Here is a 20,386-nt window from a genome sequence, read left to right as displayed (position 1 = left end):
CAGCTCATGTTTCTACCGCTCTAAATACCAAAAGCACTTGGGATACTAGACCAGGATTTTGTATATACCCTGCTCACAGAGGAAAGCAGTGAGTGCATGTTCCCATGACCAGGAGTGAAACCACCACATCATCTTGGTCTCTTCTCCCTCTCTGCCCTGATCTCCTCCCCCCTATCTGTGGATGATATCTAGAAGGTTCATCATCTCCCCCCCCCCCCCCCGCCCCCGTTTTGTTTGGTTTTTTTTCTTTTCCATAGGATAGGATCAGTAATGAAGGAAGCTAGTTTTAGTGTTGAAATGTGTGCTGGCTTTGCATGCTTAGAGGAACAAATGAAGAGGTTTAAAAGACACTTGGAAGAGGACAGAGCATTTGCCTCTTAGCACAGGACTTAAGAGTTGCAGGGTGGGCAGACAGTTTGGAAACGGGAACTAACAGCATGCCAGGATGAGTGGATTGGAGAGGCAAGAGTTGGGGTGAAAGGAGTCGGAACAGTGGGTGAGTTTCATGGCAGGAAACTCTTGAACAGCAGCTCTGTGTGTAATAGTGAAGCAGCTGAGATGTGGGAAGGGAGGAGGATGATTTGTCAGATGGGCCCTAAGAAATAGTTTTAAGAGCAATATGTGAAACTCCTAGATGAGGCTGAGGGTTGACCCAGATAGCTAGTGAGGCTGCAACCATTAAAAACTGAAGGATGTTATGGATGGATGCTAGGTGATGTGGCTGAAGATAAGGAGTATTATATCTTTGGAAACTTGTCCTCAGGGTGAAATTAAAAGAAATAATTCTCTGGCTAGTTTGGAAGACACCCAGCCTGGGATTATTTATTGACTCTAAGTAATAGGGTGTGGTTTTGCTTTTGATTACTTTTCTTTTAAACTGCAGGGTTAAAAGTTTCTCTCTTCCCAAGCGGCAGCTGGAAATTAGTGCAAATACCTGAGATGTTAACGCTGATTAAGTTGCAGAAGCAGATAGCTGGGACTTCTGATATGGGGCAGAGCTGTTCCTTCTTGGTCACCTTGCTCTTTCTCAGGTTGGCCTATGACAGCGAATTTGGAAACTGCTCCAATGCAGCTGGTGCTGGGTTTGACTTTCCCTTCATAATTCTCTTTGAGCGAGTGAAGGAGTTGTGTGGCTTACAGAGAATGGCAGGAAAAGTTGGGATGCCAACTAGCCCTGTAGCTTTGCTTCTGTGTGTAGAAGTGCCTGCATGGTTGAGAAAGCCAGGGGCAAGTGGCTGGGCTTGGTCAGGCATGACAGGGCATAGCTGAAGCAGCAGAGACGTGGCAGAGAAGGAAAGGCATTTCTGTTGACCAGGGGAGTGTCTGGCCTGGACTGGAGGGGTAATGGTTCCCGGCCAGGGGGCTGCCATGGGGAGAGCTGCAGGCTTGCATTAGGCAGCGCTGACTGTGTAAACACCCAAGTACCCTGATATTTGCAGTGCTAGGTGAAGTGCAGCTGTGTTTTGCTTTGACTTGGTAAGAAGGAGAGCCCAGTTCATATTTCATAACTTTCTCTGAGGATAGGTTAGCCAGAAGGAGAACAGCACTATTCCTGCATAATAACTCTGAGGAAAAGTAGAAGACATTAGGATGTGGTGGCTGGGAGACGAGCCAGCGTGGCAATGTACGGTTCATCTCTTGTGAAACACAGCAGCTGCTGTCTGCAGATTTTGGGCCTCAGGGGCTCTCCAGAGTAGTCAGCTTGACCACACATAGCATGGTTTTTGTGTTGGTGTGTTAAAATCTTTCTAAAGCTTGCACAGCTTCTGTTCTCTGCTTCGCTTGTTGATTTGGTACAGGGGTTATGCCCGTGCTTCTAACAACTCTGTGTCCATGCGAGAGGACTGCAGAGCTGATGTACCAGAGGTTTACTGTGCTTTATGGTTACAGTGAGTGTTGTTTCACCTGGTAAGCCTACACGTCTAATCGAGAGTTACGGCTAGAGCAGATGCACACAAAGCAATGGTTAAAAATCATAACTTGGGCCAGCAGTTGCTGAAGAAACAGGAAAAAAATTAGGACAGCTGGTTGAAGTGAGTGGGAGTATAAAGGTAATAAGCATCCATAGTTGCATGTGTTAAGTGTGTGCAATTTAATGTCTTTTTTTTCCCTTTATTTGTAAATAAGAGAGTTCAAGGGACAGTCTTTCCACAAGAGTTTGAGGCTCATGTTCTTTTTTTCATGGAGGTTTTTAGTTTGACATCATTTTTAGCCTTTAAGTTACATGACTTTGTAGCAGAAAGTTAAAAAAAAAAAAAAAAAGTGACTCTCAAAAAGTCATGCTTCTCAAGTGCCAATTCTGAGTTTAGATATTAATCAATGAAGATTCAAAATTACCTTGTACTAAGATCCTCTATAGTAATGTAGAAAAGTAGTTGTAAAAACGAGTAATAAACTAGAATATTTTGATATGAGACGTATAATAACTTGAATCTGTGTATAGCTGCCTGTTTTGCAGATCAGTCTGCAAGATTGAGAACAGGGTATTTCATTCATGGTTGGCTGTGCTTGTGTCATTGCTGCTCGTGTGGTGCCACTACTGCTGCAGCTGAGCTGGGACAGCTGGGACTCTGCAGCGTCGCTGCTTCTGAAGTCATAGATTGGAAAGCTTGCAGAGATACTGTGCTCGGACACACAGAAATCGTTACTGTATACTTCCTCTGCGTGGACATACCAAACTCTTGAAAAATGAGTGCAACCTGTCTGCTTGTTTCTGCTCTTCAGTAACGTATCTGCGCAAAATACTGGGAAGCAGCTGATCTTTTGTTTCTTTCTGTGGTTTTAAGATGTAGGTTGCTTTCTGCCCTCTGACAGGAAAATCCTGGGATTTTATTTATTTATTTAAAGATACACTCTAGAAAGGAATAAAAATAGTTTTGATCCAACTATAATTTGTTAATCTGGAAGTGAAGGCTTTTTTTCATAGTTGAAGCATTGTTTAGCCACCCTTCAGATACGCTTGCTGCTAAAGGACATTTTCCACAAGCAGTTTTAAGACCACAGTCTTCCTGAACACTGGTTATTAGATGTGTGTATTCTTTTCTGCTTGCCGTAACTGTTTGCAGACTACTTCAATGAAGTGATAAAAAAAATTTCTTTGTCCATTTAAAGCGCAGAGGTAAATAGTTACCTGTGTCACATCCGTGATTTTTGTTTACAATTCTAATAAGCAAATTGTCTGACAATTTCTGTGAACAGTTCTCATTCTTAAAGTAACATCGATATTTTAAGCATAGAAAATTCAAAGTGCAAAGTTGCACGGTCCAGTTGGAAGGAAGCTTGTCCACAGACCAGCTTGCTTGGCTGTTTTTTTTTCCTTTTTGGGGGGAAGGTGCGAGAGGAGAGCAGGCAGGGAGAGTCTGGATGTAATCAAACAATAGTCTGTTATCTTCCCCTTTCTTTAAGTAAATCAAAGCATTCAAATCATTCAAGTTGCCAAAGATGCAACTGCTAAAACCACCCTAATTTTTCTTCTGACTGTTTACAGCAGTAATTTCTTCTTCATTTCTTTTATCTGTATGAATATTCCTTTCTAGTGTTTCCATGGTCAGTCTTGCATTTAGTTTTTAATATAGATACTGTCACTGACTGCCTGAGACAGATTTCAAGCAGAATGCCAGCTCATAAATACCTGTCAGATCTGGGGTGCATTAGCACCAGTTCTTCAGTGGCATGTTGCAGAGAGACTGGACAATGTGCTTTCGGAGAGACTGAGCAGCCTTTTCTCATAGTGGGAGTAGAGAGTTGAGCACTACATTTGAATTCAAGCTGGCTTCAAAGTCTTGCCATGCCAGGTGCTGACGCTTAGGGTAAAAGGAAGATCTAGAAATCAAATGTGTGATCTGATTTAAGCTAAGATATCATGAGTAGGTACATCAAACAACTGAAGGATTAAGGAAAAAGAACAGAAAGAAATATTAGTAAGAAAATGTGTCCACTTCAGACTTGTGCAGCGTTTGGTGGCAGTTAAACTAATACACATCTCTGCTTTGGAACAGTCAGAATTCAAACTGATGTGGGATGCACTTTGGAGAAGAATACTAAAGTGTTTAAATAAAAAATGACATGTTAATTTTGCACCTTAATTTTAAACAATTTTTTTTGCCTCTTGCCCGGGTTCTCTGCCATTGTTGCTGAAGATGGACACCAATTCCTGATTATGTTTTACATTCTTTAGTCTTAAGATACTGTTTCTTTTTTCTTTTTTTTTTTTTTTTAGTTCATGTTAAAGTGTACCACCACCTTGTATTTTATAAGGGGTGCGTGTACATGTGTGTATGTGCAAGTGTGTGCATGTGTGTGTTCCATTTAATGGTTTCTATGGATGGAGCATACTCCATTAGTAACTCGGACCGTTTGTTACTCTGAAACTGAATCTTGTTCTCTTCCCTATGATGATTCTGCTTTTGGAATATACAGGAAAAGATCCTTAAGCTCAAGCAGAAGTAAGAATAAATCTGTACCACTAATTCCAATCGTATACATTATGATAGTACTTCAAGATTTATATATACTTATTTCTGTTGTTATTGTTATCTTGTGTAATAAAAAATGCAGAAGTAAATTGAAATAGCTCCCCTAGCCTTCTAATCATCAGCTAACCTCATAAACCTTTCAAAAATTTATTTGAAAATACGATAAAAGAAGCAATATTCTGAATAGTCAGAGTTACTCTAGAAGATGAGGGGCATAATGAATAATATCAAGAGGTGAAATACTATGCTTTTGAATCTAAATGTCTTTTAGTATCAGAGATGACTATGTCTCATATGATTGTGCTCAAGTATTGCTTCAAGATTGCACCAAGATGTGCAGAGTTCATTTGCTTCTGCTGGGCATGTATGACTGGGTGGAGAAACCTATTTATATAATCATGTATCAGGGACTGATTTAAAAAAAAAAAAAAAGTATCTCTCAGAGATTTCAGTTGCATTTAGTGCTGGTATTTGAGCACTGGCAGAGGTTACCCAGAGAGGCTCTGGAGTCCCCACCCTTGAGATACTCAAAAGCTGTCTGGACACAGTCCTGCGCAGCCAGCTCTGGGTGGCCCTGCTTGAGCAGGGGAGTGGGGCCAGATGACGTCCAGAGGTCCCTTCCAACCTCAAGCAGTCTGTGATTCTGTATGGATCAGGGCGATCATTAAAGATGGCTAGCATCGTTTGTTGGACACGTTTCCAAGTATCACTGTGGTGGCTGGGTAGGAGTGTCTGTGTTAGGTGGGCATTTCCCATTTTAACAGAGAAACCTCTCTTAGTGGGTAGGCTACTTGGAGAAGCACCCTCAGGGTCACAGTTGTTCAGTCTCGACACTCAGCAACTCACTCCTGTTAGCTATTTATGTGATAAATTAAGACGTTCGCAAATTTTAAATTTCTGAAGGTGGTTGTAAACTGCAGCCAGGCTTGGCCGTGCTAAGCAGACTATTCCTGGAGTCGAGCACTTCCTCTGCTCAGGATATGCCATCTTTGACTTTGCTTGAGTCATTGCTCTTTGACTCTTCTTTGAACTCCTTCCAATTTATCCAAGTCCTCCTGAACTGCTGCCCCCGCCGCTGGGCATGGTATTCCTGGAGGGGCCTCGCCTCCCCGTGAGCCTGGGCGCCGTGCCTCCCTCTTGCCCACAGTGTACCGCGAGGAGCTCGCGTTGGCCGGTGGCTATCATCCGCTGCCCCAGCCGGCCCTTGCCGAAATGGCCTCCCTGTTCCGTGTGAGCGGCCAGCGCTCCCCGTGTGCGAGGGGCCTGGGGACCCATCCACCTGCGCCGGCCATGTCGAAAGGCCTCTCGGCTGGTCTCCTTCCTTCTCACAGGCGGGAGGGGCGGCTGCGGTAGTAGTGGCCTGTCCGCTTCATTGCTTTAATTGTTTTCTCTGCCTCCCAATTCCATATATTTTTGGTTTTCCCAGATTTGTTTCAAAATAATCCCAAATCTCCCATTAGGTAACGCATATTTGCGTTACCTGTCACCATTGTATTATCAACACCTTTGTATGTAGGCAGATGGAAATGCCCTTTCTTTCATTAAGCACGTCCACATTTTAGTCCTGAATCCATGTGTCGTCAGACTTGGTACTGGTAAACACAAATGTAAACAAGATTACATTAAATTCTGAGTAGCCTGAGTGCAGAGGCTTTTTAGATTTTTCTTTCTGAAGTCGGTATATAAGGAAGCTTAGTAATGAAAATGGAAGTAAATGATCTAGCAGTAACTTTTGATCGCCAGTTAAAATTTTTAGATTACGTTCACCTCTGTTTCTTCCACCGCTTCTTTTAAAATACATTAAAGGAATTACTCTGCAGCAAGTTACGGTAATGTTGAAAGTTTGGATCTCCTGTAACTTTCTAGAGCTGCTCACTCTGACTCTCTAGAAGGACCAGTGGCTCATTAGAGACACTATAAATAAATATGAGGCTCATTTTTCTGTGCCACTAAGTAGGTCCCACTTCAATTCAGAGCAAATACTTTATGTAAGTCTGGTGAGGGGAACTTTCCTCAGCGCATACGCGTTGCTGGCGTTAACCTATTGATAATGAAATTCAAAGCCTGTTTTCTCTTGTGAAGGGTGGACAGAGCTTTGTGTGAGCTGTCAAAGGAAATTAGGAGTTCAGTAGCTGATGTAGAAACAGAAGAAGAGGCTTCTTTGTATTTCTTCGTCCTTGTGTGCTTTTGACAAATACTGTTAACTACTTAGAATTTGGTCCACTCTGCTAACCAGAAGTTAAAGTGGTGATTTTGGGAAATAGCAAAAATAAAAGTAAAATATTTTTTTCCCCTCTGATCTTACTGTTTTAATAAGGGTCCACAGTAATAGTTCGCTCTTACTCATTAGAAGCTTACCTCAGGAAAGTAATTAAGTGTGTCTTTGTTCTCATGGATCAGAATCCTATTTTCTAGCATTTTAAAGGTATGTACATGTTCCTGGGGATGCATAAATTGCTTTGAGGGTTTTTTTTTCTTAATTTCCTTTTTTAACATTTCCAGTCCAACCATTGTGAAATTTTTTACTTGTCTTCATTTAAGGTGTTTACTCCCTCTGTACATGACAAGTGACACTTAACCCTGAGGAATGCTAAAATGTCCCCGATGAGAATGTGTTGGTGACATTGTGATATATCAAGCGCGTGGTTTGTGACGGCATCCAGTATTACGTAACCATGGGCTGTAATTACTCAGATGCAATGTCTGCAGATGTATGAACTTGGAAGAGTGCAGCATGATGATACTAAAGGCAGTGTCCAAAAAAAATCAAATCTTTCTCTTGCATCTTGCTTGTTAGCTCTTGAGGCAGCTATGGTGCCTTGCAGTGTAATATTTGCACAGCAGTTGAGGTGTGAAATCTCCCACCACAGTAACATCCTAATCCATTTTGGCAGTGCTGTGGCAAGAGTCAAGAGCATGAGCATGTGCAGACCTGTTTGGTGGAACTGAGGGGACCTGAGGGAAAAGATATAGAGATTGAAGAGGAAAGGGGAGCTTTCCTTGAATTTGCAACCTTGCTGTTTGAGTTTAGAGTTCAGTATTTGAAGCACTGATGGAGCAGGGGGAGCAGCAAGTTCCTCTGGAGCCGCTTTCTGCGAGTAGTGTAAAAATGGTGGTATATTTGTAATGTGGACAATGACCGTCAGCCTTGGTCACCTGCTGACAAAAAAAAACAAAGCAAAGCTACAATCTTCTGAGTGCAGTAAACTTTCACTCTTAAGTTTTCAGTTCTCCTCTGTGGGCTTTCTTGAAGTGAGCTGTATCTCCTGTGCTGGGTTAACATAGAAGGTTGCATCTGAAGCCTCTGCGCACACTTTAACCATCCATTGTAGTGAGCTGAGGGTGCTGTCAAAGCTCACAAAAACGTATCAGATGGCTTCTGTGGAGTGCTTAGGCAAAGCAGAAGGTATCCGATTAAAAATGCTGTTTTGTAATAGCAGGCAACGTTGATGTTCAATGTCTTTAGCATGAAGTGCATTGTTTAAGTAATATTTCTTTCTGTAGTAATTTCCTTGGCATTGTTATTGTACCTGGCCTTGTTTTGTGCATTAAGCTGTAATGTAGTTCAATTTTACAATTGTACTAGCCCCTTCCTGTCTCTTAATGAAAGTAAGAAGTTCTTCCCCAGTGTTTCCAATCATGCTTTGATTACTTGCTGTTGTTACGATGCCTGTGGACCAGGCCACATTCATTCAAAGACTACTGATCTCAAATCTGAAAAGGCTGTACTGCTGTTTAGCAGTGTCTTTTAAAGTTTGAAATGTTACTTGAACTGCAGTTAAATAGCCTGCTTGCTTCATTTTTTCCACAGTTACATTTTAAACCTTCGGTCAGGGGAGTGCCAGGAGGCACTGGCCCACTGGGATGCTGTGAGCTTGGGGGGGATACGTGATTGAGGTGAATCCTTTTTCCTCGGGGCAGGCTGTCAGGGTTCTTACGGTGGTTTTCCAAGCATCGGTTTTGGACTGCCAGAATTCACCCAATCTTGACCCAGCTCTCTCTAGTTGGGATTATGTTCCTTTTCTGCAGAGTGTTTTTGGACCATCTCCAATTACTTACTTTTTCTCGGGCTTGTTCCTATTTCTGTTTTTCTTTTCCACTGGTAGGTATGGGTAGACTGTAGTTTTCAGTCCACCTAAATCCTCAGATCCAACATAGTCAGAAATTGATAAGGATTGTTAGAGGAAAGGCAAAGGAAGACTAGTCCCGTCTGAGTTTGATGTTAGGGCTGATAGATTGCCGATACGAAAAATCAAAAGCGAGAGCTATAGGCTGTGCTAGCAACTGGTGTGCTGCGATGAGAGTTGGGAGTGCGGAGTGAAGCAGCAGGGGCTGAGCATCCACGCTGGGCACGCTTTGCAGGCTTTGCTTTGGTTAGCTCTAGCCTGGTGGCATGGACTAACCATCCATCGAGTGTGCTCCAGGAGCATGTCTTCCCATTCAGTTTTATCCACGAGGGATCTTGCTTGCGTGCTCTGAAACCCCTCCACAGTGTGAACCGCAGTGGAGTGTGAGGTAATGTGCTCCCAATGGACCGAAACGTGCGCGTAGATGCACTCATAGAAAGTGACTGGGAGGTGGGTCTGCGCAAAAGGTCAGTGGCTAAGACCCATCCTTGGCAAAAGAGACCAGATAAGCCATTACTGACAGTAAAATTAGAGAGGTGTGGGATAAAGGGACTGAGGGAGATAAAAAGGCAAATATGTAGCTTGATCAAAGTTGTGGCTTGCCAATAAACTAGTCATCCAGTTTGCTGGTGGCATGGTTGTGGGTGTAGAAGTGTATTGCAGCATTAAGAGCAGATAGGATTTTGATATCAGCAATTTAGGGAAGTTGGAAATGGGTTTATATTGGTGATGTAAACCTAAATATGAATAACTGATTCAACAGACTTAATACGTGCAGACTGCAGTGGGAAAGAATTACGAGGTCTTGTTAAAATGATTGAGATAAACGTAAAGGCATGCTATTGATTTTAGATGTATGGAGATTAGGCCCAATATATGCAGTTTTGCAAGGAGAGTGATAACCTAGACATGGAGGAGAGGGTATTTTAGTCAACCATGAAACACCTGTTTAGCTGATATTTAGCTTAAGCAAGTATAACTGGCCAAGTTATATTTTGACAGCCAGCTGTTACCACCATGGTGTTCTGAGCTGGCGGCCATACATTTTTACTGATGAACAAACAGACCAGCTTTTTAGGTAAGTGCACATACTTATACCATGAAGTAAATATAATAGCAGAAGAAGGAGAAGATAGGAAAATGAGTACTGTATTGTGATATCCATGTTACAAACACGTGTAACAATATTGTGTGACCCAGCGTGCCTACTTGTGATAACATTTGTCTTTTTTATACTTTTAACACTAGGTCTACCCTGAATTACAAATCACCAATGTTGTCGAAGCCAACCAGCCAGTTACGATCCAGAACTGGTGCAAGAGGGGATGGAAACAGTGCAACGGTCACCCGCATATTGTGGTTCCCTACAGGTGTTTGGGTGAGTGATCGAGTTTCAGTCTGTTTTTTCTCGCTCTTTGGTGTTTCAGTATCTTCATGAAAAAGATAGAGAATCTACATAAATACCTTTTACATCTCTCTATTATCATCTTCTCGGAGGTGGGTTTTATCTAATTGTTCAGTCCTTTGGAACTGCATTAACTAGAGAGAAAATACTCCTGCTTTTCCTGATACTATTTTCATGAGCGACTGCAAACCAGGCTTCTGCTTACTCCCCTGATTTTTGTCATTATTTGTTCTCTCCCCTCTTTTCCTCCCATATAGACATGCATGTGTGTGCCCAGTTTACAGTTTTTTGCTTATAAGCTATCTATCTTTTCCCTAAATAAATACTTCCCCCCCCCCCCTCATTTTTTTTAATATCTAGTACTTGGTCTCTTACTGTGAAAGACAATGGGAATCTGTTTTTATTGAAAGCAAGCAAAAGCTAGATTATAAAGTCCCCTGTTTCTTTCTGCAACTTTATTTTTGTCGTAGTTGCTTACTATTCTTTTCTGTCCTTGGCGTTTTGAATCGATTCACCAATTTAAAAGGGAGGTTCAGTCCTTCATTTTTTTTGTTAACCTTTACTTCACTGTTAGCTTTCTGTCAGCATTCAGAAAACAGAATCATATTTATTTGTTGTTTTTATTAACATTCTAGGCACAACATTTTCTTGAGATTATTTCATGAGCTATTTAAATATGTTGCTTTACCAGTGCCATTTGAATGGTGATAAATTGTGTTTAAATGCTGGAGTTCAAAGTTGGAACTTGCTTTTCTATGAAGCTGGGGCAGCTAAAATGTTGTGAGGAAAGCAACTCAGGCCAGTTATGCCATGAAATAAATAATGAAAGAAATCCAGAAAATATGCAATCTTTCTGGAATCTTTGTTCATTTGTGCAGAAAAGGTAAAACACATGGCACGCTGTGCCCGATGCCCAGGCAGTGAGTGTGCCAACTTAACAAAGATAGGTCTGCAGAGTAACTAACAAGCATGTTACCACTACGGTCAAAGGTGCCAAAACAGCAGATGTGCAAAATCTATACTAAGAAGTATCAGGGAAATTTTATCATTCAGTAAAGTTTCTAGATCTGATGTTTGTTTGTATGGATACGAAATAAGTGTTTCTAGACTGGCAGTATATCATTGCTTATGCTACTGCAGGTAAGAATGACTAGTTTATTCTGAGCAAAAGTGTTCGAGAACCCAAATTCAAGACTTTTGGTGCGGGGAAGGACCTGCCTCTAGTAATATGAATCCTGACTGCAGGAAGGAACCTACTGCTTTTGTGTGTTTTCCAGACTTCTATGTGAGTTGAGTTGGTCACTTCCACCAGAAGTTTTAATGCTAAAAGGGACATGCTTTTCTACCCATTTGTTGCTGTGTTTTCTTTAGTTTTCCACAGTCAAGATAAAAACATCAGCTTGCAGTGTCAATGTACTTGTAGAATCAGATAAGCAACTTGCTAGAGGTGGGGCAGAACTGCAGTCTCACCTAGCTTCATCATGATATATTTGATCAGATTCCATGTGAGTGCACTTGCACTAATTCGAGATGTGGCGGAAGGAGATCCGACTAGTAGAACTATAAAAACTAATTTTTGTTATTTATTGTATTGTCATCATGAGCAAAGCTCTGAATTGTGATGAGGGAACTATTATGCTCAGGGCTCTCCATACTTACGTAGATTTGGTCAGTGCCCGGGAGACCTTACAACCTAATTTAAGGTGAAAGACAATGTCATCATAAGAGCAAATGAATATAAATTGGCCATGAATAAATTTAATCTGGAAATTATAAGGAAGTTTCTGCAAGAAGGAGGAACTCCAACAGTATTCTGGTAAAAGGAATAAGAGGTCTAGTAATTTAGAAGGAAGTTCATAAATTTATGGACAGGATTATATGCAGTTCCGGGCAGGAGTGAGGAACTGGACTGGACTTTTAAAGTGTCTTCCCTGAGTTGTGGTTTTGAATGAAAAATTATCAGGACTTGAATGTCTGCTATCTTACTTAGCAAGATAGGCTTTGCTTGCTGGAGACAAAAATGTTAGAGACATTTAAGCACCTCATGCCCTTTAATGCTTTGCCCTTAGCTCCCTAGCAAGTAGACCCTTGATGTAGGGTTAAATCCATTGACTCTGGTAAGAATTAAGATGCCAAAAGAAAGTTTGGCAGTGGGCAGCTGATTGCAGGGTTGAGTCTTACAAATTTTACTTTGCTGTGGGAATCACTTTCAGTATCATGAGTCAGCTTATAGTTTCTTCCATCTTGACATTTGTTTTCTACAGAGGTGAGAACCCAGTGAGTGACAGAAATGTGTCTGCTTTCAGGCCAGAGCATCTTCACAGTCCATTTGCATCCCAGTCTTCAGCCAAAGCTTTCTGAGATGTGTAGAGAGCATATTGCTACAGCACTTGGCTGCTCCGTTAGTTTTTTCTCTTTGAGACTCGTGCATGTTGGTAGTTACTGTAGCTATTTGTAGCAGTATACTTTAGTAATATTGATCAGATTCATTAGATTACACCACTTTATATTTTCTTTTCTTAAGTGGATGCAACTAAAGCATGAAAGCGGTAATTTAAATAAGGCAATATGAAAGCTCTTTATTTGAGTCAGCCATGTGTCTTTGCAGTGACCACATAAATACGCCCCCTAAAAATGTTCTAATTGAACCCAAAGAAGAGCAGCATTACTGGTTTAATTTAATTTTAAGATATGAATTTGTGCCGCGTGCAGGGCTTTGCAATGTTCTTAAAACTGCAAGCTTTGAGAAGATGTTCCCGTGCAATAAATTTGATTTACTGTTGTATTCAGTGCATGTTTCCAGGGACACAGGGGATTACTGTACAGTTTCAGTTCATTGAAGAGGGGGAACTTCTTTTGAAAAGAAAATTGTTGAGTAAATTTTAGTTACCTTTCTGAAAACACTGAAGGCATTTGCCTTAAAACTATCTTTATTTTTATCTTCCTGCATTTAGAAAATGACATCTTTCAGTGTGTGCTTATTATGGTTCAAAGCTCTGTTAGGCACCGTATGACAGAAATAGAAATCTGGGTGGATATTTAGGTCTCTTGAATGATGGTGTCAGACTGCAGCCTTCAAGGGAAAAAAAAAAAAATGGGATTTAAGGGGTTTTTTAGTAATACAAAGATTAAAGAGTTAAATTATGCTACTTGAGTGAGGAGTGTGCTGCTTGACATAGAGCAACAAATGTGTTTTCGGTGCTCAGGCAAAGGTGATGAGCCCATGAGATGTGCTGGCGGAAGAGTGAAGATCTGCAGCGCTTCCTTGGCATGGTGTGGGGTGTGCGTGCTGACACCTTCACACCTGCAGCACGCAAAAAGCAGGTGCTTTTAAGACCAAGCTCTCCAAAATGGTGACAGTAAGCTTGCTGTGGGGCACAGGCCTGCAGGGTTTCATCAGGCAGTGCCAAGAAGCCCATGATTTCCACTTCGTTTTATGGGAACTGTTCTTGAAAAATATCCTGGCCTTGTTAACGTTGGAGGGAGGTTTGCCACCAGCTGCAGCAGGAGGGCAGGATTTCTGGCTGTGTTGGGGCAGCGTGGGCAATAAGCAGTTCTGGTTTGCTCTCTCCTCTCTTCACTTCTTGCCTGAAGAAAAGCAGCTGGCGAATTTGTGCAGTGTGGGCTGTGAAATGAGGTAATTCACTCTGTGTTCCCGGCTGGCAGTGGGAGCGGGCATCCTTGTCCCAGTGTCGTGATTCTTTGAATACCTTGGATAAATGTATGCCTATACTTTTCTGAATAGATGACATTTCATTTACTGTTGGTGAAATACACCCCAGCCTAGCTGCTCATTGTGCACCATAGCCCTGGAGCGAGAGGAGAAGCTAAATTATGCAGATGTTCGTGGATTGATCTGTGGCCATGGCAGACAAACAACTGCGAGGTGGTGTAAAGGGGAATTACCAGGGCATTGATTAACTGCACTGCGTAAAGTACTTGCTGGCATACTCACATGTGACTCCGTTTTGTTATCCCATTAATGTATACTGCTAAGCACTGTATTCAGGCAGTGTTTGAAGGATCCAGATGTATTGGAATATCATTGCGTATGATATTGCGTAGCCTCTGTCAATCAAGATGTGATTACTTGCAATCGTTTGTTCATAAACAAGTGGATTAGGTTATATGACAAGTATATTTTGCTGTTTGTTTATGTAGTGAAAAGCTGGCTTCTGTTTCTGGTTTTAACAAAAACATCTTTGAAAATATTTATTAACTTGTCATGCTTTATTACTCTAACAGCTTGTAAAGTTAACCACTTGTTGATGTTAGAAGAAAAGGCATACTCAAGTTTTGATACACATGCCTAGCCAATTATACCAAAGAAAACACCAAGGTTATGCCTGGAATGAATCATTTAAATAGAGATATATGTAATTGACAGTTCTTTTGATTCATCTGGTGGTTTACCTGCAATTTTAACTGTGAGATTTTTTTCACACAAGCATGTGAAATGGCTGTTTACTTCTGCTACATGGTAGTACTTGCTATTTTTTTTTTCCTCTCAGCTCACTGTCTAGTGCACCTATTTCTGACTGCAATGGCAAAGCTTCTCTTCCAGATACTTTGGAAGCACTTTCCACTGGCTTTTCCATGCAGTGTCTAATCAACAGAATGACATTAAATAATTGTCTCGGAGTTTTCCTGCCCCTGCTAGTTTAGCTATCTGCCTCCAGCTTGCCTCAGTCTTCACTCAGCCACGTGAGTGACGCAGACAAGCCTCACACCACACTCTTTTCCTAAAATAAAAAAATGCACTTAGTTTCAGCCTACACAACTACATCATGTCTACTTTTTCTGACAGCGCTAGCTGACAGGAAGGAGAGGATCTCCAAAAAGACTGACAATCTGAATTGCTTAGTGGGGAGACCATGGGTAGAGAAATCCTAGGTGCAATGAAAGGCGCAACTATTCATTGGGAGAAATATTTAATCTCTCTTCTTTACTCCTTCACAGACAATATTCCTGCCTACTAGTGGTATTTTTGGTATAGTGCTGGCGGGCGGATGAGAAAGCCCTGCCTGCACAGGCTAGGCACGTTTTTTTGTGTGTGAAACTGCAAGCGCTGCAGGGATAATGAGGTGTCCGAACACACTGGCTTCCTTCCACTGCAGCAAAGCCTTGGCAGGAGCTCCCTAGCCGGGTCCCTGCCCAGGTCCAAAACCGCCATTAGCTGCACACCGTCAGCTCTTCGGCGTTCTGCTGGTGGTCAGATTTTTCTCCTGTTTCTGCGTCCTCGCGGCTTAGCTAATGGCGGCAAGCTTTTAGGGCCTCAATTCATCAAGTGTGTTATTAAATGTGCTTCTGTGCAGCAGTGTAATTAAGAGCATGCTCTGACATGCTTCATTGGATAAAAGTGGTTTTCTGTATATACCTGAACTCTGTTGGCCTGAATTTTATGGTCAGCATCCGTAACAGAGAAGAAAGTGGCTGTGAAGCATCAGTTGGGTTACTGATCATTTATACAAACAATAACGAGTTTATCTTTTATTATAATGCTAAGCAGTTGTATTGTCTCGTGGTTTATAACTGTGTCTTCCCAAGTATTTTCTTCGCAGAGCAGGACTGTATAAACTGTTAAAGTGGCCTTTGGCATGTTTCAGGGGACAAAATATCAGCTGGAGGAAGAGGTGGGGAGTGGGCAGAGAAATCCTGAATGAGATTGCCCACCAGTAGCATGAAAACTTCCTCAGGCAGTCATGGGGCTGTTTCTGGAGGCTTCCACCTCCTCACTTGAGCCAAACATCAGTTCAGCTGTTGGTTTAGCCAAATCCTAGCTGAAGGTGTAGAAACCTTGAAGTGAAGAGATAAAGCAAAATTAGCATTCTGGTGATGACCAGAATGTGCCTTTATGTATGACTAAGAGTAAATAAAAAAAATCTTATTTTTGTATGATAAGCCCGGAAGAAATACAAACTTCTGTATTTCTGTACATTTTTAGGGTTTACATATGTTTTACTTGTTTGGTGACTGCAGTAAGCTTTTAATGAGAAAAGGATTTGTGGAACAGGTCAAAACACAAAAACTTTTTGAGGTCTTGAACATAACAGCTCTGCAGATCTACTCCTAAAGCAGTAAAAGGATTCCTTATAGGTAAACACTGAAAATGAGGGGCTTATTTGTCTCTTTACAGTGGATGAAGGAAACTGGAACAGGTGGTGTATACACTTCAGGAACAGCTCACAGGACGCGGTCACTGACACATGAAAGTCTTCTTCATAGCTATCTATTAAAGACATCATTGCAAATTGTAGTAAATACTGTTTCTATTATTTTTTTTTTTTAATGTTTAGGAGCTTGAAAAGATAAATCAGTTTTCTGCTTGAATGACCAATGCTAGCTGGACTAAGTTTTCTCTCTCTTGTAATTCTATCCAGGCTATCTGAGTGTGTCGGGGATTAAAAGCGGCATGTTCCTGCTTTTTCTGCAGTGGTTTATATAAAATGAGTTAACCACAAAAAGTAGTGCTGAAAGAGTATTAGTAAGGTTGTTAAGAGCTCAAAAATTAGGAGAGGGGGAAGCTAAGGTGGCCTCCTGACTGTAGTTTGACCCTTCCTGTGCAAGGGGTACCAGGGAGGCTGCAATGGTGGGGCGGTCCCCTCTGCCTGCTCTGCCCCGCTGTGTGCGCCTGAATGAGCTATTCAGTGTGTCCTTCTGACCTCCTGGCTCGGCCTCTCCCACAGCCTCAGTTACTGCTCACCACTCAAATCCTGCCTGAAGACAAAACTGGTTTTCCTCTCAGAAGTATCTCTAACCTTACCCAAGCACTTTGGAGACATGGGTTTAGTTTCATAAAGGTCATGAGGTGAGGAGTGTCGTCCCTAGTTTGTAGCTGGAAGGCCGGAGAAAGGCTGGGGAGAAGTTTCAAAACCAAAAGTACCTGTTGATAGTTGGGCTCCAAATGGTAAAGTGCTTGAAACAGCATGTATGTGTATGTGTGCTTACGTACGTGTGCACACAAGGATTCTTTATGAAGCATATACGTATACTTGGTTTTGATAGATGTGTGCATTCACACACACACACAACCTGCGAGTAATGCACGAAGCCACTGCATAAGTTTCATAGCTTTTTCATTGTACGCATACAGCTTTTGGAACAGACAAACCAGGAACTTTTCATCCAAGCATCTTTGTAGTGCCACAGAGCTGATTCATCTTTGTTTTTTTTTTTTGGTGTTTCCTTCAACATACAGTACTTAATTTTGCAATGGGAGAATTCTGCTAATTAAAGTGTGTTGTTTGCTTAGCCTTTTAGGAAGGAGAGATGGGGAGAGGGAGTGAAAGGAAGTGTACGTCTTACCACATGTCATTAAATTGATTTGCATATGGAGCATCTTCCCACAGATTTCTATCACCTAACTGAAAGCAGTGGTAAGATCTCAGCCTAAATACATTCTGGTCTCAGAGGAGGATTGAATGCTGCCAACAGATTTGATGCAGCTGTTAACCGGAAAGAAAGAGTCAGTGATGGGAATCACTGGATACTTCTAAAAGGTACAAGGGAAGGTCCTGGAAGTGCATTTCAGTAAGCTGGTTTGGGGAGATGGTGGTGCTTTTTTAAGTGCTGAACATCTAGGAATATTGGACTTGTCAGTGAATATGATACTGAGGAAGAGGCTCTTTCTTTTTTTTTTTTTAAAGGAGTAGGTAGGCAACTGGATAGTGTGTCTACTTTGATTTTTCAAAAGAAATTTAACAAGGTCCATTACCAGAAGCTATTAAAGAAATTAATCTACCATGGAATAGAAAACTCTTATGTGGCTAAATAAGAAGAAAGATTAAAAAAGGCAGGAATTAATGGTCCATCCTCAAGGTGGAGAAAGGTCACCAGTAGAATCTCAAGGGATCAGTTCTTGTGCCTGTGACATTCAAAATATTTGTGATTTGTAAAGGAGGCTAAATCGTGAGGTGACCCGTTTGATGACTACACTAAGTTATTCAGGGTAGAATTAATAAAGGCAAACTATGAAGAATTTCAGATGGGTCTTTGATACTGATTGACTGGAGGTAAAATGGCAGGCGAACCTCGATGTAGTAAAGACAGTGTACATGGGAGAAGCGCAAAATAAATTAATCTTATCTTAGTGTATGTGGTGATACTGTGAGTAGCCTCTAGCTTCTCAGGACTGAGATCTTGGGTATTAATAACTCTGTGAAAACACAGGTTCATTAGTGCCAAAAAAGCAGTGTTAGGAATTATTAGGAAAGGAATGGGGAACAAGACGTAGAACATAACAGTACCACTGTGTCAATTATGGACTTACCTGTATTTGTGAACAATGTGTGCAGTTCTGGTCTTCCTCATAAGAAGTATATAGTAGAAATTGAAGAGTTTAAAGAGTGATGGTGAGTGCTTGAAGTATGATATGGCTCCCGTAGAAGAAATGACATAGTAGATTAGAACTTTCCAGCACAGAAAGGAAGATGCCTGGAGGCTCTGACCGTGTTCTGCGAAGTCACGAATAGCTTGGAGAGGATGGATGAGGAATGGTCATTCACCCTATCTTTCACGATGAGACCTCGGGTTATCAAATGAGACTAGCAGGCTTCAGGCTCCAAGCAAACCGAAGTCATTGTATAGTTGTACATCTTGTTGCCCAGTGTGTATATGAGCTCCTCATCCCTCTGCCACAGTCTCTTGTGGATGCTGAGAGCCTACAAAGGTTCAAAGCCCAACAGGACAGTTCACTCCAGGATAACGCGTCAGGTGTTAGGGACCTTGGTCTTGTGTCTGTGGAGGTGGTGGTGAAACATTGTCTTGGGGAAATACTGCCGCATGTTCTTCTACACTTTACACCATTTCTTGATGTTGTGTTGTAAGTACCTGCTGTTCACCACTTGAGCTAAAAGGTTTTTTTGGACTGAGATAGGCAACCTCATGCTTATGTGGGTTCCTTTCACTTATCAAAGAGTGCTTGTCATCAGACTTCTTAGCCCTGACCCCTCTAACCTGTTGCTCTCCTGCTTTTCTGTATTTCTGAGGGCTGCTGCCCCTGTCCCGCTCTTCTTACCGAGTCTCTCTCGCGCTCCAGGTTTTCCAGCTTTGCTCCCTTCTTTGTGACTGATGTTTCTTCTCTCCTTTCCTTCTGAGTAATCCTCTTAGCTTGGCATCCATCTCCTCCTCTCAGCACATCCTCTTCTGCTTCCTCTCAGCATCTGCTATCAAAGCCAGTCTTACTTGTGCCCGCTTCGCAGCTCTTCATCAGCTATGCCATGCATCTCCTATCATCTCACTTCACATCTCACTTGATGCTACCTGAGCCAGGCAGATAGAGAGAGACCCTGTGATTCTTCCTGGGGGCAATGAGATCACTCTGTTCTAGCACAAAGGCAAGGTAGCACTTAAGAGGGGAAAAAAAACCCAAAACCTTCTGTCACAGCAAAAGCTTGCTCTGGGTTCTGAGCGGTAAGGTGTTTGTGCACACCTGTCAGTGCTTCATCAGCTGTAAAGAAAGGTATAATTGCCTCAACTTAGCCTCTATTTTATATTTTATTTTTCAACAAATTGCAATAAAACTTGCTTTATTAAATCGTTCTCGATTATGCCTGTTATAGACACAGACTGAGGATTGTTTCTGATGTTGCTTCATTTGTGTGAAGGAAGATCCTGTTGCTCTGTTTGTCAGGTGACATAACTGCTGTGAGATATTCTACTTAAAGCTTAGCTAAACTAAGCTTTGTGTTGTATAACAAAAATGGTCATTGGTTTCCCCTTTGGTGTTATCTGGTGAATGTTTTAAATAGTCTTTAATTTCCCTTTTTCAGCGAAAAATGCAGCTCTCTGATTCCGTGTTTCCTTACAGCTGCATTTAATTCTTCTTTTAAAACAAACAAAAAATCCCAACAAAAAACCCCACCTTAAATCCTTAAGGTTTAAGACCCCTTAAGAATACTTTAAGGGGTGTTCCTCTAAGAAGGTGCAATGGCCGACAGCCCAGCTGCAGTGCCTCTACACCAATGCACGCAGCATGGGCAACAAACAGGAGGAGTTGGAAGCCACCATGCTGCTAGAAAGCTACGACCTAGTTGCCATTACTGAAACTTGGTGGCATGAATCCCATGACTGGAGTGCGGCTGTCAATGGCTACAGGCTGTTCAGAAGGGACAGGCGAGGAAGGAGGTGGGGAGGGGTTGCCATCTACATCAAGAAATGGATAGATTGTGAAGAGCTGTCTCTGAAGAATAGCCACAAGCAGGTTGAAAGCTTATGGGTAAGAATTAGAGACTGAGGCAACAAAGGGAACCTTGTGGTTGGTGTCTACTACAGGCTGCCCGATCAAGGGGAGCCTATTGACGAAGCCTTCTTACTCCAGCTACAGGAGGCATTGCGTTCGTAGGCTCTCATCCTGCTGGGGGACTTCAACCACCCCGACA

At 41.9% G+C, this 20,386-nt stretch overlaps 1 protein-coding gene across 1 annotated transcript in view; it reads left to right on the top strand.

The window, feature by feature from the left end:
• Positions 1-20,386, top strand: part of APP (amyloid beta (A4) precursor protein) — a 185,283-nt gene that overhangs the window by 20,139 nt on the left and 144,758 nt on the right. The window contains exon 2 of the mRNA XM_009327797.1: positions 9,851-9,980. Within this exon, the coding sequence (XP_009326072.1) occupies positions 9,851-9,980 (130 nt within the window). The remainder of the gene's footprint in view (positions 1-9,850; positions 9,981-20,386) is intronic.

This window comes from Pygoscelis adeliae, unplaced genomic scaffold (genome assembly GCF_000699105.1).
Source record: "Pygoscelis adeliae isolate BGI_AS28 unplaced genomic scaffold, ASM69910v1 Scaffold14, whole genome shotgun sequence".
In the NCBI taxonomy this organism is placed as follows: domain Eukaryota; kingdom Metazoa; phylum Chordata; class Aves; order Sphenisciformes; family Spheniscidae; genus Pygoscelis; species Pygoscelis adeliae.
The sequence above is the reverse complement of the archived record's forward strand: the minus strand, read 5'-3'. Positions and strand labels throughout refer to the sequence as shown.